This window comes from Cnephaeus nilssonii (genome assembly GCF_951640355.1).
Source record: "Cnephaeus nilssonii genome assembly, chromosome: 14".
NCBI classification, from domain to species: Eukaryota; Metazoa; Chordata; class Mammalia; order Chiroptera; family Vespertilionidae; genus Cnephaeus; species Cnephaeus nilssonii.
Window position 1 is genome coordinate 18273635 of NC_137085.1, and position 18305 is coordinate 18291939.

Here is an 18305-nt window from a genome sequence, read left to right on the forward strand (position 1 = left end):
ATTAAAAATAAATTTCTTTAAATACTTAAAATATTAAATGATGTCCATTTTTTGTTGTATATTCTATTGCTTTCCTCTAGGCTAGTTATAGGAAAGGAAAGTATAGACAAGTAAGTTAAAAAATATAATAAACATGGCTGGTAGAATACAACATATTTCTTTACAAATGTAAATAAATGGATGTACAAGCCTGGTTTTAAAAAAATTGAACACCTAAAACTAATAATAATGTTATATGTCAGTTATATTTCAATAATAAACAACTTAGATGAGAAAATTATCCCCCAAATCTATATGTAAGTACATTAAGAGTATCAAGTACTTTAGAATAACTCTAATAATAAAATAGGTATAAGAACTCTTTGAGATTATTTATAAAACTTTATTAATAGATATTAAAATAGACTTAAATAGATACCATGTCTATGGATTTTAAGAGTGTTGATTTGATGTTAAGTTCTCTGCAAATGCATCTATAGATTTAATGCAATCACAATAAAAATTCTATGAGTAGAATTTGAACCCAGGTCTCATGGATTCTAAGGCCTAAGCTTTCAGCCACTATAAATCTACAATGTCATCTCCCATACCCTTTATTTGTCTCCTAAGAAATAGAAAACTTAAGTGAAACATCATCCCATCTTTTAGTTTTGATCCATTAATCATTCTTTGGGCCTGGTGAAGTCTAGTAATAGTGCTTGCTGCTTCTCTTCCCCTCTTCTTGCTCCCCCTCCATCTTTTATCGGCAACAGAACCATTTGCTGCAACTCAGATTAAATTAGATGTTTGTGAAATATATATATATGTCAAACATACAGAAAAGGGGAGAGAGTTTTATAATACAATAGCATATCTATTACCTAGCTTTGTAAAAATTTAACATTTTGATGTAATTGCTTAAAAATTTTGGGTTTTAATAAGTAAAACAAATGAATAAAGTTGGAGCCCCTTGTATGTCCTGATTTTATTAACCTCCCTCTTAGCTCAGACTATAAATTGATATTTATCATTTTCCCACATGTGTTTGTGGATATACATATGTGGGAAAATATAAGTAATATATGGATTGTCAAATTATCATGAAAGGGTATTAAAATTTACCAAGTGCATTTCTGTGTCTGTTGAGATGAACTGCCTTTTTTCTTTCCTATATTTGTTCATGTGGTCAATAATATTACCAGATTTTTAAATGTTTGCATTCACCTTTACATTCTGCAATAAACCCTAGTCATTATAGCATATATGATATTTATATATAATATTTGTATGATATAACATAATACGATATATAATTATATAATATAATGTATATATAATATAAGTATAAAATATAAGTATGAAATATATTTATTTAGGAACTTTTCATTTATGTTCTTAAATCATATTTACTGATAATTTATTTTACTTTTACTTTCCTTGTTTGTTCTTGTATCATGGCTGTTCTGGCATCATGTAAAGATAATCAAATAAATAAACTCTGAAAATATAAAATCAAAACAGTAATATTAAGTAATTTTAGGTCAGTGTCGAAACAAACGGAAGTAAATGCTGAACCACAGCAACATGTAAAAGTGAAAGGTTGTCAAGGGCAAAGGATGACCTTTAGTCAAGTATGCATGCTAAAATATTAAAAGTAAGCATTAAGGAATAGAAATAGAAAATGTTGCTCTTGAACCAGTAGGAGTGGAAAAGAGGGAACACAAAAACTCAACCAGTTTTGTCTTAAATCTTGGGTCTAATCCTGTTGCGGACTGTTCTGCCGATTTTCGTACATGATATCTGTATTGAGGCCGGGTCCTCAGGAGAGTTTATGCTGGCCAGTGCCAGGAGCAGGGAGGGGGATATCGCAAGCCCAAGACATCACTTTGTGTTAATTTCTCCTTTTGTGGGTTCTCAGACTTGACAGAGAGACTAACTTCAAAGCCCAACTGTGTGTGAGTTACAGGCTTGGGATCCTGATTTCTGAAGGGAATCTTTTATTTATATCCCAACCAGGAGCCTAAGCTAAAATAGACAGACTCGCTTGTTTTCCCCAGTGCAAGTGGGTAGATTATTATTATTATTTTCTGGTCTATTCTTTTACTGATCTGGAGATCTTCAAGACTCCTAGTTTAATGATTGGGTCTCAGCTCTAACTCACTGCCTCAGTCAAGGCCATGGGCTCACCTTTTCCCAATAATGTTTAATGTCCTTTTCCCATAATCTGACAATCTGCTTGCAGGGCAGCCTATCACCTTGGTTTGCATCCCTTTGAATTCAGCAGTTCATCTAGATACAGGAGTCCTCAAACTTTTTAAACAGGGGGCCAGTTCACTGTCCCTCAGACCGTTGGAGGGCCGGACTATAGTTTAAAAAAAACTATGAACAAATTCCTATGCACACTGCACATATCTTATTTTGAAGTAAAAAAAACAAAATGGCAAAAACACCCGCATGTGGCCCGCGGGCCGTAGTTTGAGGACGCCTGATCTAGAAGACATAGTTTTCTCTGGCATGTCTTTGTATTTTTAGTGAATTTTCCCATTCCTTCCTCTTAGGACCAACTCAAAACTCACTCTCTTTGGAAATTTGACAAGTATGATGTTGCCCACTTTATCTCGGCCTGTTACAAGAGGTTGTAAAAAATACAAAGTGTTTTCATTTATTTATAATTTATTTTCCATAGTTTCTTTTTAGATATGTGTACAGGGTGGGGCAAATGTTGGTTTACAGTTGTTCGCATGGAAAAAGACATACAGGTTATGATTATTACAACAGCTTTAACCGTGTTTTGCCTGCTCACAACTGTAAACCTACTTTTGCCTCACCCTGTACATCCCATATATTGTTACTTTATAAAAAGTAACATTTTCTGTACTTTTTTCAGATAAACTTAAAAATCTAGTAGTTGCATGTTCTTCAGCTATTTTAAGGATTCTAGCTTTGAAACATTTTTCGTTTGAATCAGCATTGTTTTGTGGCCTATTTTCTAGGTCTAGGGGCAAATGATCCCATTTTTTTGAATTGTTTCTAATTTGAGGCCATAAAAAGTGTGGGGACTATATTTCTTGTTAATAGAGCATTAATGGCATTTAATTCTATACTCTCTCTTCTCTAATTATTTTTGGGGGACGAAGTGTGTCAAAGGTCTGATTGCTTGACATTTAAGAGCTACAATCGAAGAAGCCTGAGAGGCGACTCAGACCTTACTTGACAGATGAGAAAGTCCGCACTCAGAGCGTCTGGAGACCTGCTGAACTAATTAGCTGGGGAGCATTGGGTCAGGAAGAAGCCCTCCGCCACCCCATTGCTGTGCTTGAACAGAAGTGGGAGACCGAGAAGGCTTGATTTATGTCTTATTACTGGCCCTTTATCCAGCATAGATGAAAATCTCTCCTTTAGAATGGCAGTAGAGTACATATTTACATTCTTATCTAAGTACTTACTAAGTCACACAGTTTTAATTACTCGTCTGAGAGCCGGTGCCAAGTGTTCCCTTTTCCCCTCTGCTAATGAATATGTAATTGTCTCTCAGGAGATTAAAAAACCCACTGGCCGGGCTGTGAGTGGCTCCACAGCAGGCACTCAGGTGTGTCATTTTGGCACCCCTGGGAGGCCTGGTGTAGGGCAATGGCATGCCCATACCTGGCATTCCATACATGTTTGTGAATGTGCACATGAATAAATGAAGTGCGTAGTGAAGATGAATACCACATGTGCCTCTTCGAGTTGGGGCTTGGCAGATTTGTTTTGACTTCTTTTGAGATCACATGATAGAGTGAGGTACGTTCTGAGATGTGGAACAGCTGTTCGGTAGAGCAGCCAGCGACCCAGGATCCTGAGATGTAATCGGTGGATGTGAAAAGGGCATGAATGTGGATTTCTCTTTCTAGCTTTGAGGACAATTTCATGTGGGGTTAATCCCGTTTTATTTACATCTTTTTCCTTGGGCAGGGCACATTTCTGTAACTTATTACAGAGAAATGTCTAATTATAGTGATTTGGATATTGGGATAATAAAGTTAAAAAAGGTATTTATTGAGAGTTTTGTTATGTGTTTTTCCCTAAATTTCTTGCAATAAATATTAGTTATTTTTCTGAAGAAGATAAAATAATTATAGTCTGATCTATATACATTTTACAAAATTATCATTCTATGCATTACCTTTTCCCCCTATTTTCACTCTTTTTATCTTCTGTAATATGAAAAGTAGTCATCCTACTTTAGTGTATTAATTACTCAATTTGGTGGTTTTTGAATCATCATATTTAAACTTATATTTGAAAATTATTGTTATAATTTAAATAGTATGTTTTGAATCTTACTTGATTAATAATAATATAAACAGTAATTTGCATACTTCTGAGTTCCTTATTTTCAAGTTCTTATTGATATGGTAATTTTAATCCCAGATTATTATTAAATTATTATTTTAATAATTAACCTTCAATAATTATTTTTGATGTTTGCTTTGTTTAATAACCATATGAAGAGTAATTACTTAGACTCATGTTTGGTGGTTTTTTGATGCACAACATATGATGTATAAATTAATTATTTCCAAAGGGCGTTCTGAGTGGTTGCAAAGTCCAGGGTGTGGCCACGGGAGTGGGCAGATATGTTGTAATGAAATAGAAGGTCATCAGAGATGAGGTCAGAAACTGAAAGGCAAAAAAATGAGATGAGTTACCCAGAGTAATGGCAAGATTTGGGTGGAATGGAACACTATAAGCCAAATGCCCAGATCTCAAGGGAATGAGATTCTGTGGAAGGTACGTAAGACACCAATACGTGTAGGACAAGATCTTCACTACTTCCCTGGACTATGATCTCTAAGAAACAGACAAGTTAACACATTGCAGACCAGTAGTTTTATTGCTAGCTTTACCCCGTGGCCAGATAAGTTTCTATTGAACGAGTACAAAAAACGTTTTACATAAATGTTAAAGGCATGCTTTAATATTAAATACCCATTGCATTTTGAAGTTATTTATTACATGTTCTTACAAGCTAATATCTTTTTAAAGTATGATACTTTGTAAAACACTGTGTAATATGAAGCAAGAATTCTCATGATCCATCTGTAATGTGTTAAGCTATAAATAATTATACAACATGCTATGTGTAATGGTAGAAGCATGATCTAAAAGCTTTTCAAGTCTAGATGAGGAAAGAGACTCTTGATATCTGGATGAATTAAAAGACTAACCATTTAATAAACATTTATACTATTTGGAAACTTTCAGGGTTTGTAAACATTTATGCACAACCTGTGGATATTGAATAGAATATTTGGTCTAAAATAGTGGTTAACTATGCTGCACACCTGAAATTCTTACAGTATTAGAATGTCAACTACACCCAAAATTAAAAAAAAAATAGAGGTTAAAACTATCACATTTGCTAAGTAATTAATTAAACGCAATATCAAATAAAAGGAAAAAGGTAGATGTGAATTGTCTTCAAGAAATATTTTCACCCTGCTGGTATGGCTCAGTTGGTTGCATGTCATCCAATACACTGAAAGATCCCTGAGGCCTAGGGACCCTGCCCATGCATGAATTTCATGCACTGGGCCTCTAGTTCTATTATAAACTTCCTCAATCCTTTTTGGATTCAAGTAAGGTATAAATAATAAGCAAATATATTCTAGTTGATGACATTAAAAAATAAGAAAACACATAACACATTATCACTCCACATTTTAGAAGATATTCTTTTTTTTCTTTTTAATATATTTTTATTGATTTCAGAGAGGAAAGGAGAGGGAGAGGGAGATAGAAACATCAATGATGAGAGAGAATCCTTGATCGGCTGCCTCCTGCATACCCGCTACTGGGGATCAGCCTGCAACCCAGGCATGTGCCCTTGACCAGAATCGAACCCAGGACCCTTCAGTTTGCAGGCTGATGCTCAATCCACTGAGCCAAACCAGCCAGGGCATAGAAGATATTCTTTATCTAATCTAAGTATACCTCGCTCTTTGTAAAGCAGTGTCAAAAGGTCAGCTGCTCTTTGGACATTACGTTAGGTAACATATTTCTTATGTCTTCCAAAAAAAAAAAAAAAAGTCCTCAAACATCATAGATTGGTTAACGATTGCTATTCTGGGGACAAGGAGTCGTGGGGGTAGACAGTGCTGCCCACAGGAATGTTGAACAGCAAATGCTGGCTTTGGGCAAAGAAGCTTTGATCCATAGTGACCTCTTTGAAATGTTGGGGCTGATGGACCTTGTGGGGACTTGTATTAAAAATGTCTGTCACAGACAGGACATTCTATGTGAGAACAGAAATGCTGAATAATAGGGCAATGATACCCTATCTATAAACCAACTATGTTTACAGATTCCCTAAATAACAGGTCCAAGTCGATTTCACTATGATAAATATTCCAGTTGTAATGCTCTGCAGAATTCTCATCTTTCTCATGTATTTTAAGTAAGATTTCTGGGCCATGTGGCTTTTCTAGTAAACATCAATGATGTGCAACCACCAAGCACAGACCTTGTCATTTATTTAACTCCAACTGTCTTTAATCTTGAAACTCTTGAGGATAGTAATACAGTGAGAAACCTTGAGGTTTCAACATAATCATAGAACATTTTGCAGAAGCAGATTTTCAAATTCTTTGCTTTTTTTTTTTGGTGACATTTACCATCGAAATCTTGTGTTATCTATATGTCTTTTTATTTGGATTCTGTGGTTTCTTTTTTTCCTTGGTTTTCATCTTTCTTCCTTTCTCCCTCAGTTCACAGCCATGAATGAACCACAGTGCTTCTACAATGAGTCCATCGCCTTCTTCTATAACAGGAGTGGGAAGTATCTCGCCACAGAATGGAACACAGTCAGCAAGCTGGTGATGGGGCTTGGGATCACCGTCTGTATCTTCATCATGTTGGCCAACCTCCTGGTCATGGTGGCCATCTACGTCAACCGCCGCTTCCACTTTCCTATTTATTACTTAATGGCTAATCTGGCCGCTGCAGACTTCTTTGCCGGGTTGGCCTACTTCTACCTAATGTTCAACACGGGACCTAACACTCGGAGACTGACTGTCAGCACGTGGCTCCTCCGTCAGGGCCTCATCGACACCAGCCTGACGGCCTCGGTGGCCAATTTGCTGGCCATTGCGATCGAGAGGCACATCACCGTTTTCCGCATGCAGCTCCACACGCGGATGAGCAACCGGAGGGTGGTGGTGGTGATTGTGGTCATCTGGACCATGGCCATTGTTATGGGGGCCATTCCCAGTGTGGGCTGGAACTGCATCTGTGATATTGAACATTGTTCCAACATGGCACCCCTCTACAGTGACTCCTACCTGGTCTTCTGGGCCATTTTCAACTTGGTGACCTTTGTCGTCATGGTGGTTCTCTACGCTCATATTTTTGGCTACGTTCGCCAGAGGACTATGAGAATGTCTCGGCACAGTTCTGGGCCCCGGCGGAACCGCGACACCATGATGAGTCTTCTGAAGACTGTGGTCATTGTGCTCGGTAAGCGTTGTCTTGACTGTCGCTTGCTCTACGGATTCTCGATGTCCTACTATAAGCTTTGTTAGTTCAGGATAGTGGTAAACGATGGTATGAATATTCACCAGTAGGTATGCAGGACTTACAAGGGGATGAGGTACTTTTTATCAAATCTCTGTGGTGAAGACAGCATACCAGTCTTTCTACAATGACAGAATTAGCTTTAGGGAAATGCGTGTCTAGTGGCTTAGTGTACATGATGATGTGAAATATGTCATTGATGAGTTTGGCTATCAAGTATTGAAAAATTCCAGCTTTGACAGGTTTTCCTGTAGTCCAGTTGTGGGATTTTTGCCTTGTGGTCTCTATGCAAGATTTTCAGATAGAAAGTGTTTATTGTGTAATATGAATATGCTTTCATAGATAGCTATGTTTATGAATCTATTTATAAATAAGTTATCTTTCACATTCTGTAATTGTCACTACACACAGGTAGGTAGTATATCAAGGTTTTGTATAGATTTACTGCCTAAAATGGATTTGAATTAATAGCATTCTCCATCTCTATGAAAACTTAGTTTTTTCCCCACTAATTTTCTATTTGTAGTAGTAGAAGTTAATTTATATTTTAAGGTGAGGAGCAAGTTTTTATTCTTCTATGTATACGCAAACAACTTTTGCCTTTAAATAACTATTGTTTTTCCTGGATGAAAAATTCATGGTAACGACCAGGAGGAATATTTTTATTTCTTCATTTAAGTACTACTCAGGGAATTAAAGAACATCTAAGTTCCAGGTCCTCTTCTGACCCCTGGAGATTTACCCACAAAAAGGATACACACAGAACATTTCTCTTGGAGCTCAGAGTGCGTCTTTTAAAAGTTCACCCAGTGAGAATTCGTTTAAATAATTACCCTATTGGATCACATTTTCTCCATAGACTATATTCAGAATAGTGTTTGATCACGTTTTTAAAAATATCTTTGAGCATTTCAGTTTTCCCCATGGAAATTCAGTGGAAAGTTCCTCTGATGCTCTTTGGGCCAATTTCTAAAGCCGTGTTGAATGAATGTGACCTGGGATTGTGTGGCTCCTCTGAAACTCCAGGACTTACATTCATGTAGTCCCTGGGAAGAGATGGAGCCCTAATCGTCACGGAGTACACTAGCATTCTGGGTGAGGCATTGGTTCCATTTATTTTGATTAGAGCAAATGCGTCGTGGAGGTCAGAGCTGGGTATGCTGATTGAGACCTTCACATAGACCTTAAGGATAAGGATGAGACCTGGGAGTTGCTGATACAACTGAATCCCTGTCTGTAACTGACTGGACACAGATAATATTCCCACTGGGAACTCCAGCCCCTCAGATATGAGATTATCTTGTTCCTTCCAACAAAGCTTAGTAGGAGTACAAAAATGGTTTCCCTATATGTTAATTGGCACCGAAAACCTTGGGAATTGGAGCATACCTGTGCCACGAGGACATCTTTTCCATGACAGATGAAACACATCTTATGGGGGCCACTTTTCCTATTATACCTCAAGTGCTGCTGCTCACAGTTCATAGAGCCGCTAGCAGAAAAGGACTATTGAACTTGGAGTATGAACCTGCCAAGTTCTTGTTTTGATTTTGACCTTTGTATAATGCCTAACAAATTCAGGTATGCAGTATGCTTCAAGACTCATGTACATTAACTTTTGTGTCTCATTGGGTTGCTTTGTAGGTTAAATGAGAATGATTTTGAGGGTTTTTGAGGCAATAGTTTCAGTGTATATCTGCCCTACATGCCCCTTCCATCCCAGCACACCAACCCCAAACTTAAACATAACAAAAGTAATGTTGCCCTCTGAGGTTTAAGCTTGGAGACTCTGCAGATATCAAATACAGGTGACAACCTCTGGGAAAATAGCATTATTTGTATAGGTATATAATGGAAGAAGTTTTATGTGTATGTGACTGTAACATAGGAAAAAGAAATTAAATAAATGGACTGTAGCCTTTTTGAGAAAAGCAGTAAGAATGGGAGAATGAGCGGGGCGGGTGGTTAGCAAGCTTAGAATAGGGAATTCACATCCTATGCAGATACTTGTCAAGGTGACGCCTCAAACCATTCACACAATGTACTCTGCTGCCTGAATTCTGCGTAGTCATGATTGCACAGAAGAGATGGGTTGGTCTTGTAGGAACAAGAATTCTAGTCTACTTGAAGCTCTTTTTATTGTAAATTAGTTTATTGACAATGGGGTTTTTGGTGCACATTTTATTTTTAATATCCATCTCCCCTGCCAGATTGTCAGCTTTGGGACGATAGGCAAGGATTGCAAAGATGTGTTGTCCATTTTCTCCACATTATCTTCCAATCCAAGTACAACAGCTTGCAAAGCGACCGGCCATGTGGATGCTCAGTAAATAAAACTTACCTAACTTTCATTTATTTGGGGGATGATTATAGTTGGATTAATTGTGTAGAGAACCTTCAGTTTCCGTTTCACCATGGTAAAGTGACCTCTGGGTTGTCCAGTCCTCATGACCAGGAAAAGGATTTGTTGGTCAACAAGTCGAATTCCTGGGAGTCAGCATAAAATAAAGGCACCCTTGAGATTTATGGTGGCAATACCTGTATCCGTTTCTAAGCATAAGGTTGTATGTAAGCAGCTTTTGAGTGAGCACTAGATCTTAATACTTTTATTTGTCATATTATTTTTTATTTATTTTATTTTTTTAAATTCATTTCAGAGAGGGAGAGGGAGAGAGCGATAGAAACATCAATGATGAGAGAGAATCATTGATTGGCTGCCTCCTGCGCGTCCCACACATGTGCCCTGACCAGGAATCAAACCGTGACCTCCAGGTTCAGAAGTCGACGCTCAACCACTGAGCCTTGCTGGCCGGGCTGTCAAACTCTTAGGTAGCATGAATCATTTGCCCTGGACTGGTCTACTATAGAAATTAGTATTTGTAATAGCAGCCCTGTGGAGTGTAGGTACCATTATGTATTTGTTACCTTCCTCTTTCAGAGGTGAAAACTTAGGGACAGAGAAGTTAGGCAACTTGTGCAAGGTCACACAGCCAGGTAAGCGCAGGAGCTGGAGTTCGCGGCAGGCCCTCTCTGTTCCAGAGCCCATGCGCTCCTGTATCTCCATAATAAAAACCATCATCTGCACTGTGCTGGGTTCTGTTATGAAGTTTGAACAGCGCTGTGCTATTAAATTGAAACATTGTGACCCCATTTGTTTCTGTTGATACTGCCTAGCTGCCTGTGCTTTGTTGCCTGGGTGGAAGAAAGCTTTAAGGAGCATTCCTTTCCTCCTTTTGTTTCCAATGATGACTCTCAGGACTCGCGTTTTTATCAGCCCTTCCCCACGCTTTGCAGTGGCGGCACCATAACTGACTGCTTATGATTGAGTGAGTGTTTTGTTACAGGTATAGTTAACTCGAGGGTTTATTATCCCAGCATGAGGTCATGTAATCCTTACCCAGGCTCGAAGTCTCCCTACTTGACATTTTACCAAGAATTCCTTTTGAGTTTGTTACACAATTGAACCAGAGTGGCAGGCAAGTTCTTCCTTATTTGACCACAGTCTGTCTTGACTTGTAAGTCCCAGCCTTTCCTGCTCTATTCGTTGTGATGACACTTCTACTGGGGATAATTAGAAGAGGAAACCCAGGATTTAGAAAGAGACAATAATGGTGACAGTGTGCAGGTTTTTGCCTCTGAGCCCTGGGACAGAGTGAGGGACATACAGCAACAGAAATCCAGGTGGGGATTATGAACCTGTGGGGCTCATTACACTCTTTTTCTAGTTTGATCTGTTCTGGCTGGAGATGATCACCACTGGAGCTAAATCACCCCTTATTACCTACATTCTCTGGGCCCTACTCTTGCACTGTTGATACCTTTACACCAAGGACCGTTGTCTTTCCCCCGTGTCCTACCGAAGGAACTGAGTTAAGATAGGGTGTGTAACTTATCCAGGACCACTTTTGTCAGTAGCAGAACTGGAATTCAGCTGCAGGATTGCTGTAGACCGTGGCCGTCCATCACAGGAACATACATACAAGACACTTACTGGTCGTGGTACTAGTGATGGGCCAGATGAGTTCAAGTCCATTGTTTTCTTGTTCACTCTGAGGAAAGATAACTTGGCCAATTTCGTGCTAGCAAATCCTTATGTGCTTCTCTTTCATTCATCAGACATGTTGTTGAGTGCTGGTTGTATGCTAAGGGATAAAAAGGTGAGTGATACACCCCGTTCTTTACAGAGCTTATCATGCAGGAGAGGAGACTAGGAAAGAGCTGCAGGACAGTCGGGCCCAAGTGCTAGTAGAGGTCTGGGTAGGGAATCCCGAGCGGAGGGAAGAGAGGACCCCCCACAGGAGGCAGTACTCAGCTTAGTCTTCCTGATTGTGGAGGAGCTTGCCATGGTGTGGGTGGGGGTGGAGGAGAAGCTAAGTAGGAGCAGGAGCCAAGGTCCTTACCTTTGAGGAACTGAAAGTAGCCAGGTGTGATCAGCAAAGAGTTGCATTTTGACTGGAGAGAGAGCAACATCTTCAGAACACAAAAAAGGGTTTGGGCTTTGGCCTGTACATGATCAGAGATGCTGAAGGATTGATTCCCCAAGATAAATGACAGCAGTTCCTTATAGGATTAACCATGTAATTTATCATCCAAACCGAGACACTTTTATTTAAGGAAAACAGGCATTAAGTGGTTAGGGCCCTGGGAAAACAGGCATAAACCAAGAATGGTCTGGTCAACCCAGAGTGTATGTCACCCTCCTTGTAGGCTCTGTTTTCTCTTTGCTTGTTTATTAATATTCTTTCTAGGTTTTCTTCCTGCATTTTAAGTGCAGAGCTCAACACTGGACTTGTTCCATTGTGTAAAGCTGGTAAAGAAGAACTTTCATTAAAAAAAAAAAAAGCAAGGATCTATCTAGATTTCGAATTTTAGAGCTGAAAGGGTACTTAAAAGCGCACCATGTAACTCACTTATCTTACAAATAAAGAGACTGAAGTTTCCAAGTTGACTGAGAAATTTAGGACTGAGTTTTTAATTGGTGGCCCAAGCCGAGATCCGGGTTTGCTTTCTTCCCGGGGGCACTGTTCTTACTGCCTATGCATCCACCTGGTTCAGTCCAGTCCACACTTCCTTCCTGTGAGCATGAACAGGTATCAACGGGGGTAGCCGGGATTAGGTGTAAACACTGGCTATTGCCGTACCTGGCACCTGCAGAGAGGGTCCCCTGGAATTATAACCAGTTGGTAATCTCTGTACTGGATCTTTGACAAAGTCATGGGAAACTGAATTACTTGCACATTATATGGTTTCCACATATATTAGTATCCTGTTAGCTTTCTTCATAACAGTGTTGTATTTGTTTTTCATTTGTCTTTTTTTTTATTGTTTGTTTTGCCCAGTGTGTGTGTGTGTGTGTGTGTGTGTGTGTTTTCTCATTTATATTCATTGAAGCAGAATGCCTCTGAGATCTACTCCTGACCCTGCCATTAATTGGGTGATTTAGGGCAATTACTTTCTCTATGCATTAATTTCTCTGTACTTTCATCTGTAGGATGAAGTTGGCCAGTTTGATTTTTAAGATTATTTTTGAGTTCTCTGTATTACGCCATAAATAAAATGATAAGGGCCTAGCTACTGTGGATCAGCCATGTAGAATTTTCTTGTGGAAAACATCCATGGAATTGGAATAAAAGCAAGGGACTGTGACTTTTCTCCACATCAGCTTCTTAAATAATTAGCATTAGACATATATCCCCTACTCAAGGGAGTGGTGCATTTACAGAGGATCGTCTCAAAGAAATGAACTTCTTGCTTTGCTCTGCAGTGGGGAGCCGCGCGACAGGAAGGGAGGGCTTCCCAGCTGGTCCTGTTGCTGGGGGAAGGCAGTGGGTACAAGACTCTCTTATTCCCTGGCCACAGGTGACCAGCCGCACATCCTGTTGATCTGAAGAGGAACCAAAGCTACCCCGAGTCCCCTCAGGTCCCCGTGGATTCTCACTGAAGGCCTCTTTGAGGAAGAGCCCGAGAGAATATTCATGAGAGCTGTGATTGTTTGGCCAGCGCTGGCTTGGCACCGTGGGTGTGGGCAGGAGAGACACCCTGTGGAAGCCCCAACGTGCTGCCCAGACCAGCTTGGGCCGGTCAAGAGAGAAAACAAAGTTTCAAATACCAGCTCTTTATACCCTTTTGTTGCTCCACTTTATTCAAATATTTTTACTCAAAAGGAACTTTAAAGCATAAACACAAATAAAAAATACCACATTAACCTAACAGAGTTCCTTTTGAGGTGTGGACAGAGCTGCCAGCACACGAGGCTCTTCCCTTATTTTAGGTCTGATGAGAACGATTCAGACCTTGTCTAGCTGAGACTGCGTTGCACGGTCATTTGTCCTTATCATTCAAGGTCATGAGGGATACAAAGATTCCTTGAATGAATTGTGGTGACCACTGGTAATCACTGTTGCTTAGGACTTGAGAGCTTAGATTTGGGATAGAATAGGTCAGGACTTGGGATTTGAATTCTGACTCCTCACTTGTTAGTTTCATAACCGTGAGGCAATGACTTAATCTCTCTGCTGAGTCTCAGTTTCCGAACTAATAAAATAAGGATGGTAAAACCTTTCTCATCAGGTGATTGTGAGCATCAGATGAGCTGATTCATGTAAACCACACGGGAGGGACCTGGCTAATAAAATACACTTACTAAATGGTAGCGAGTATGATGACTCCTTTTCCGTTTCCTCCCCTTCTTTCTTATTCTTTCTGACACACCCACATTCCCTCCCCCACTCATTTCTTTCTTTCTCTTTCTGACGCGCCCACAGGCACCCACCTGCCCACATACGTAAATAGTGAATTTGGTGGTTGAGATGGTGCTTCATTTCTGTGACACGGGATAAAGTGTGTTTTAGCAGCTGTTGTCTCTAATAACAGGCTGTAAATTTTATTCTGAGTGACCTTTGCTTTTCCGAAGATACATCAGTACCGCAGAGTTGCCGGCATCTTATTTGTCGAGCCTCAGCCCTGTGTATGGAAATTTCTAGTAGCACCACAGGGAATGGCATTGTTGGCCTGGTAACTCCCTGGAGATGATGAAATGGTGTTGACCATTAAAATGCAACAGGCCACTTTGTCAGTATCTAATTGAAAGGGTCATCACTCCTTCACATGGACATGCAAGGCTTAGGACACAGCTAGCAGCCCCGTCAGTATCTAGGGCATCATTCTGTTTCCTTCTGATCCTCAGTGAAGGACCATTTCTGTCATAAGTGGAAGAAATGGCAAGTGGATGGGTCATGAGTCTTTATTGCTGTTGTTCAGCTGGTCCCCACTTACAGTGTGACCACTAGCGATTCCTTTATCCTGGGCTTCATCATTGCTCACCTAGGAGGACAAGGACGTTTAACTCCTTCTGCTTTCTCACTGCTACTTCGTGAATCTCGTTGGAGCATCGTTATGGACATTGCATGGTCACTGGGCTTTATCTTACTTCCCAGCACCTAAAATAAGGCCTCGTCCTTAGCATACTCTAGATGTTTTTTGAATGAATAAGTGACATACACCTTTTATTCTGGGTGGAGTTTTACAAGTTCCCTACTAACAATAGAAATATACTTGTGTAGCCTGATATTCAAGGTGATTTAATGAGTCTCATTCAAACAAACCTTTGTTAAAAGGTAGTCATAAGGCAGTTCCACATCTTGCCTGTCGAGGATATTTTTTAAGGCTAAGTTCCAGTGTGAGCTTATTAATAGTAGTTATTTTGTCAACAAACAGGTATTAGATATCTACTAGACCCTCTGTTAAGGCATAGGGATGCAAAGATCGGTGAACACATGGACCTTGTTCTGAAGGAGTTCTCATTTTAGTAGAGCATGATAGATAATTTAAATAAATAAGTAAATAAAATACAATATCATATGGTAAAACATGCAAGGTGCTATGGGAGTGCTGTCTTCTGGTTTGGCAATGCCAGCAAGGACTTCCTTCTGAAGGTGTTGTCTTAAATGATGTGTAGGAGTTTGCCATGTAAACCCAGGGCAATAAAAGATTTCTATTAGATACCCTTTGCACTCTGAATTGCATTCAGTATTCAATTACTTCCTTATATTGCAATGAACATGTCACTTAGATATGATAGTAGCTCCTGTTAGGCTTGTATATTTCTTGTAGATTGCTGGGAGTGGGAGGGGAGGTTTGTATAATTTTAAGGTAATATTGTATTTATAATATTTTTGACTGCATTTTACACTGGTATAATACATTCATTTTTTTGAATTGACCATAGTTAGCAGATTCCCATAATCAAATTGGTTATAAAGTAAGTGAATTTGAATGGTTACCGACCTATAATGAAAGCGATGAATTTCTACATGTGCAAATTAACACCCATGGAAAGTAAGAAAGGTTCTATAGAGACATTGTATATCACGGAGAGGTCGTTGCCAGGAAATGTTGACCCCCTGCACTTACTATAAGCACACACACACACACACACATACAAATTGCCAAATTTAGCAAATAAAAATAATTACATGGGACATAAATATACTAACAAAACTATTCATTTATTATCATAAAATCACATTTAACTGGGCATCATGTATTTTATCTGGCAACACCAGCACACCTGGCATTTAATGTTAATAAGGCATTTTAGATGACAATCATCTCTATACGTAGATTTGTCTTACAGGTTTTCATAATATCCTGGGGATCCATTTAAGTACATAAGGAGTTTCACCTATTTAATGCTTCTGATTTTTTGTTTCAAGTTGTCTGGAGAAAAATAAAGGGACAGTTCTAGTTTATAGAATCTTACATTTGTTTCTCAGAAATTATGTGTGCATACGAATAGGTAATGTTGTATACCTCTGGTTCAAAACGGAATTACCTCCTTATACATATTCTTTGTTGTGCTCTTTGAAAACATTTTAATGAAATCTGTTTTTCCATATAAACAAGGATTTTTCCTTCTGTTTCTGCCTGCGACTTTTTTTTTTTTTTTTTTTGAGGTCTAACGACAGCCTGTGCCTCTGAGAAGCTACTTTTTATTCATGTGTTTTAGTGAAGATGATAGTGTCTAGACTGAGTGTGGTCATGGCTTTACTTAAACCCTGGCAGGACTCGTCCACCAATAGAGGGGTTGTTGTAATGATCCAAAGCAAATAGGACATTCTAGGAGGGTGACACAGCAGTAACAGGGTCTTTTTGAAGAAGTGGGATTTAATCTGGCATCGGGAGACTGGAAATTCATGGCTTCACCTATTTATCCGGCCCTGGTTGACTTTTGTTGACACAAAGAACGCTGCATTTTAAGTCGGGTTTTCCATGAGTTCATTCTAAACAGGTATTTCTGCACTTGAAAAAGCGTCCCTTCATGTGGCAGGTCTGAGTTCATTTGCTCGAGTTATTTTCCTTTCTTTGGGGAGAGAGGAGATAGTCCTGAGGAGCCCAGGCTTCCAGGCCGTGCACAGGAGACCGATGAACTGGAAAGCTGACAAGCGTTTGCTGTAGCCAGCAAGTGATTCGCCATGTTCTGCTGGAGAGATTTGCTTTCCTAACCTCACTGAGCACGTGGTGTCCGGGAATACTGCTTGGTATATTGCTCCAGCCCAAAGGGAAAAAGCTGAGCTATAAATCGAGGAGCTGGGATTGGGTTTCAGGAGAGGTTGTATTTGGACAGCCTACAGAGTACATATATAATGATCAAATAAACAGCAGTTGTAGAGATTAGAGCACTAGCTCTATTTAATTTGGCAAATTCTAATTTCCTGGGGAGGGAGGGAGATGTTTTTGTTAAAAAATATGATTCCTAAGGCATGTACTCTAGCATACTTACAAACGACCAGTGCAGGAACAACTTATTTAGAATGGGAGACAATGCGGTAGAAACCGAATTTGAATAGTAAGTTTAACTGTAGTATAAATTATTACATTGCTATTGCTAAGATAGTAAGGTTGATATTATTTTATAATGGAATTTCTTAATATTTTAGTTCAATCTGAATTGGTTCTACCACTTTTAAGGCAAGAAATCTGTCTCTAAAGCATGCATACATTTAAAAGATATTAGAAGCAGGAACAGAAATAATGAGAAACAATTAGAAAATTCATTTATATTTATTGATATGTCTATAATACATTACATAATAAATGATTTACTGCTGTTACATTATATGTTCAATGTGTTGCCCCTCAGCCATTATTGAATGACAACTTTACTTAATAATGTTGTATGTAACCTTATTACTATGTAGCTTATTTTGGTTGTGGGTTATTTTGACTCATTGTTTTGATTAGACTTTGAAGACATTATGTAATATCTTTATGAATATAGATATTTAAGTCAGAAGTAGAATAACATTCAATTTTTGTTGAGAAGGTATCTACCTTCATCCTTTCAACAATTTACTATATAACAATTAAAACATTTCTAGTTTGCAACATTTTTCATATTTAACTTAACCGAAATTTTTTATGAGGCTCAAATGTTTTTGTAAAGATTATAAAATGATTGCTTCATTTATCCATTACTTTTTTCTGAATATATAAAATTGTAACAAAGTGTTTACCATTGTGAGTTTTCATTTTTCCTCTTGCCTTATTTTATAGCTAAATTTTATTGCAGATACTTGATTTTGTTTTTTTTAATATGTAATAACTCTTACTATGTACAGTTTGAGCATTAATTTTATTTTAAGTTACTTTTATCTACCAATTTTTAACTTTTCCTGTGTCAATACTTATGGTTATGAGAGTTTCTAAAAAAAATAAGGATAATACTGTTAACAGTTGAATGCTTACTAGACATCAAGACACACTAGTCTTGC

At 38.7% G+C, this 18305-nt stretch overlaps 1 protein-coding gene across 4 annotated transcripts in view; it reads left to right on the plus strand.

Annotated features, from left to right (window-relative positions):
* LPAR1 (lysophosphatidic acid receptor 1) overlaps positions 1–18305 on the plus strand; it is a 118652-nt gene that overhangs the window by 62701 nt on the left and 37646 nt on the right. For all 4 annotated transcript variants that reach the window (XM_079790978.1, XM_079790979.1, XM_079790980.1 and 1 more), the window contains exon 3: positions 6729–7476. In XM_079790978.1, coding sequence (XP_079647104.1) covers positions 6729–7476 — 748 coding nt within the window. The remainder of the gene's footprint in view (positions 1–6728; positions 7477–18305) is intronic.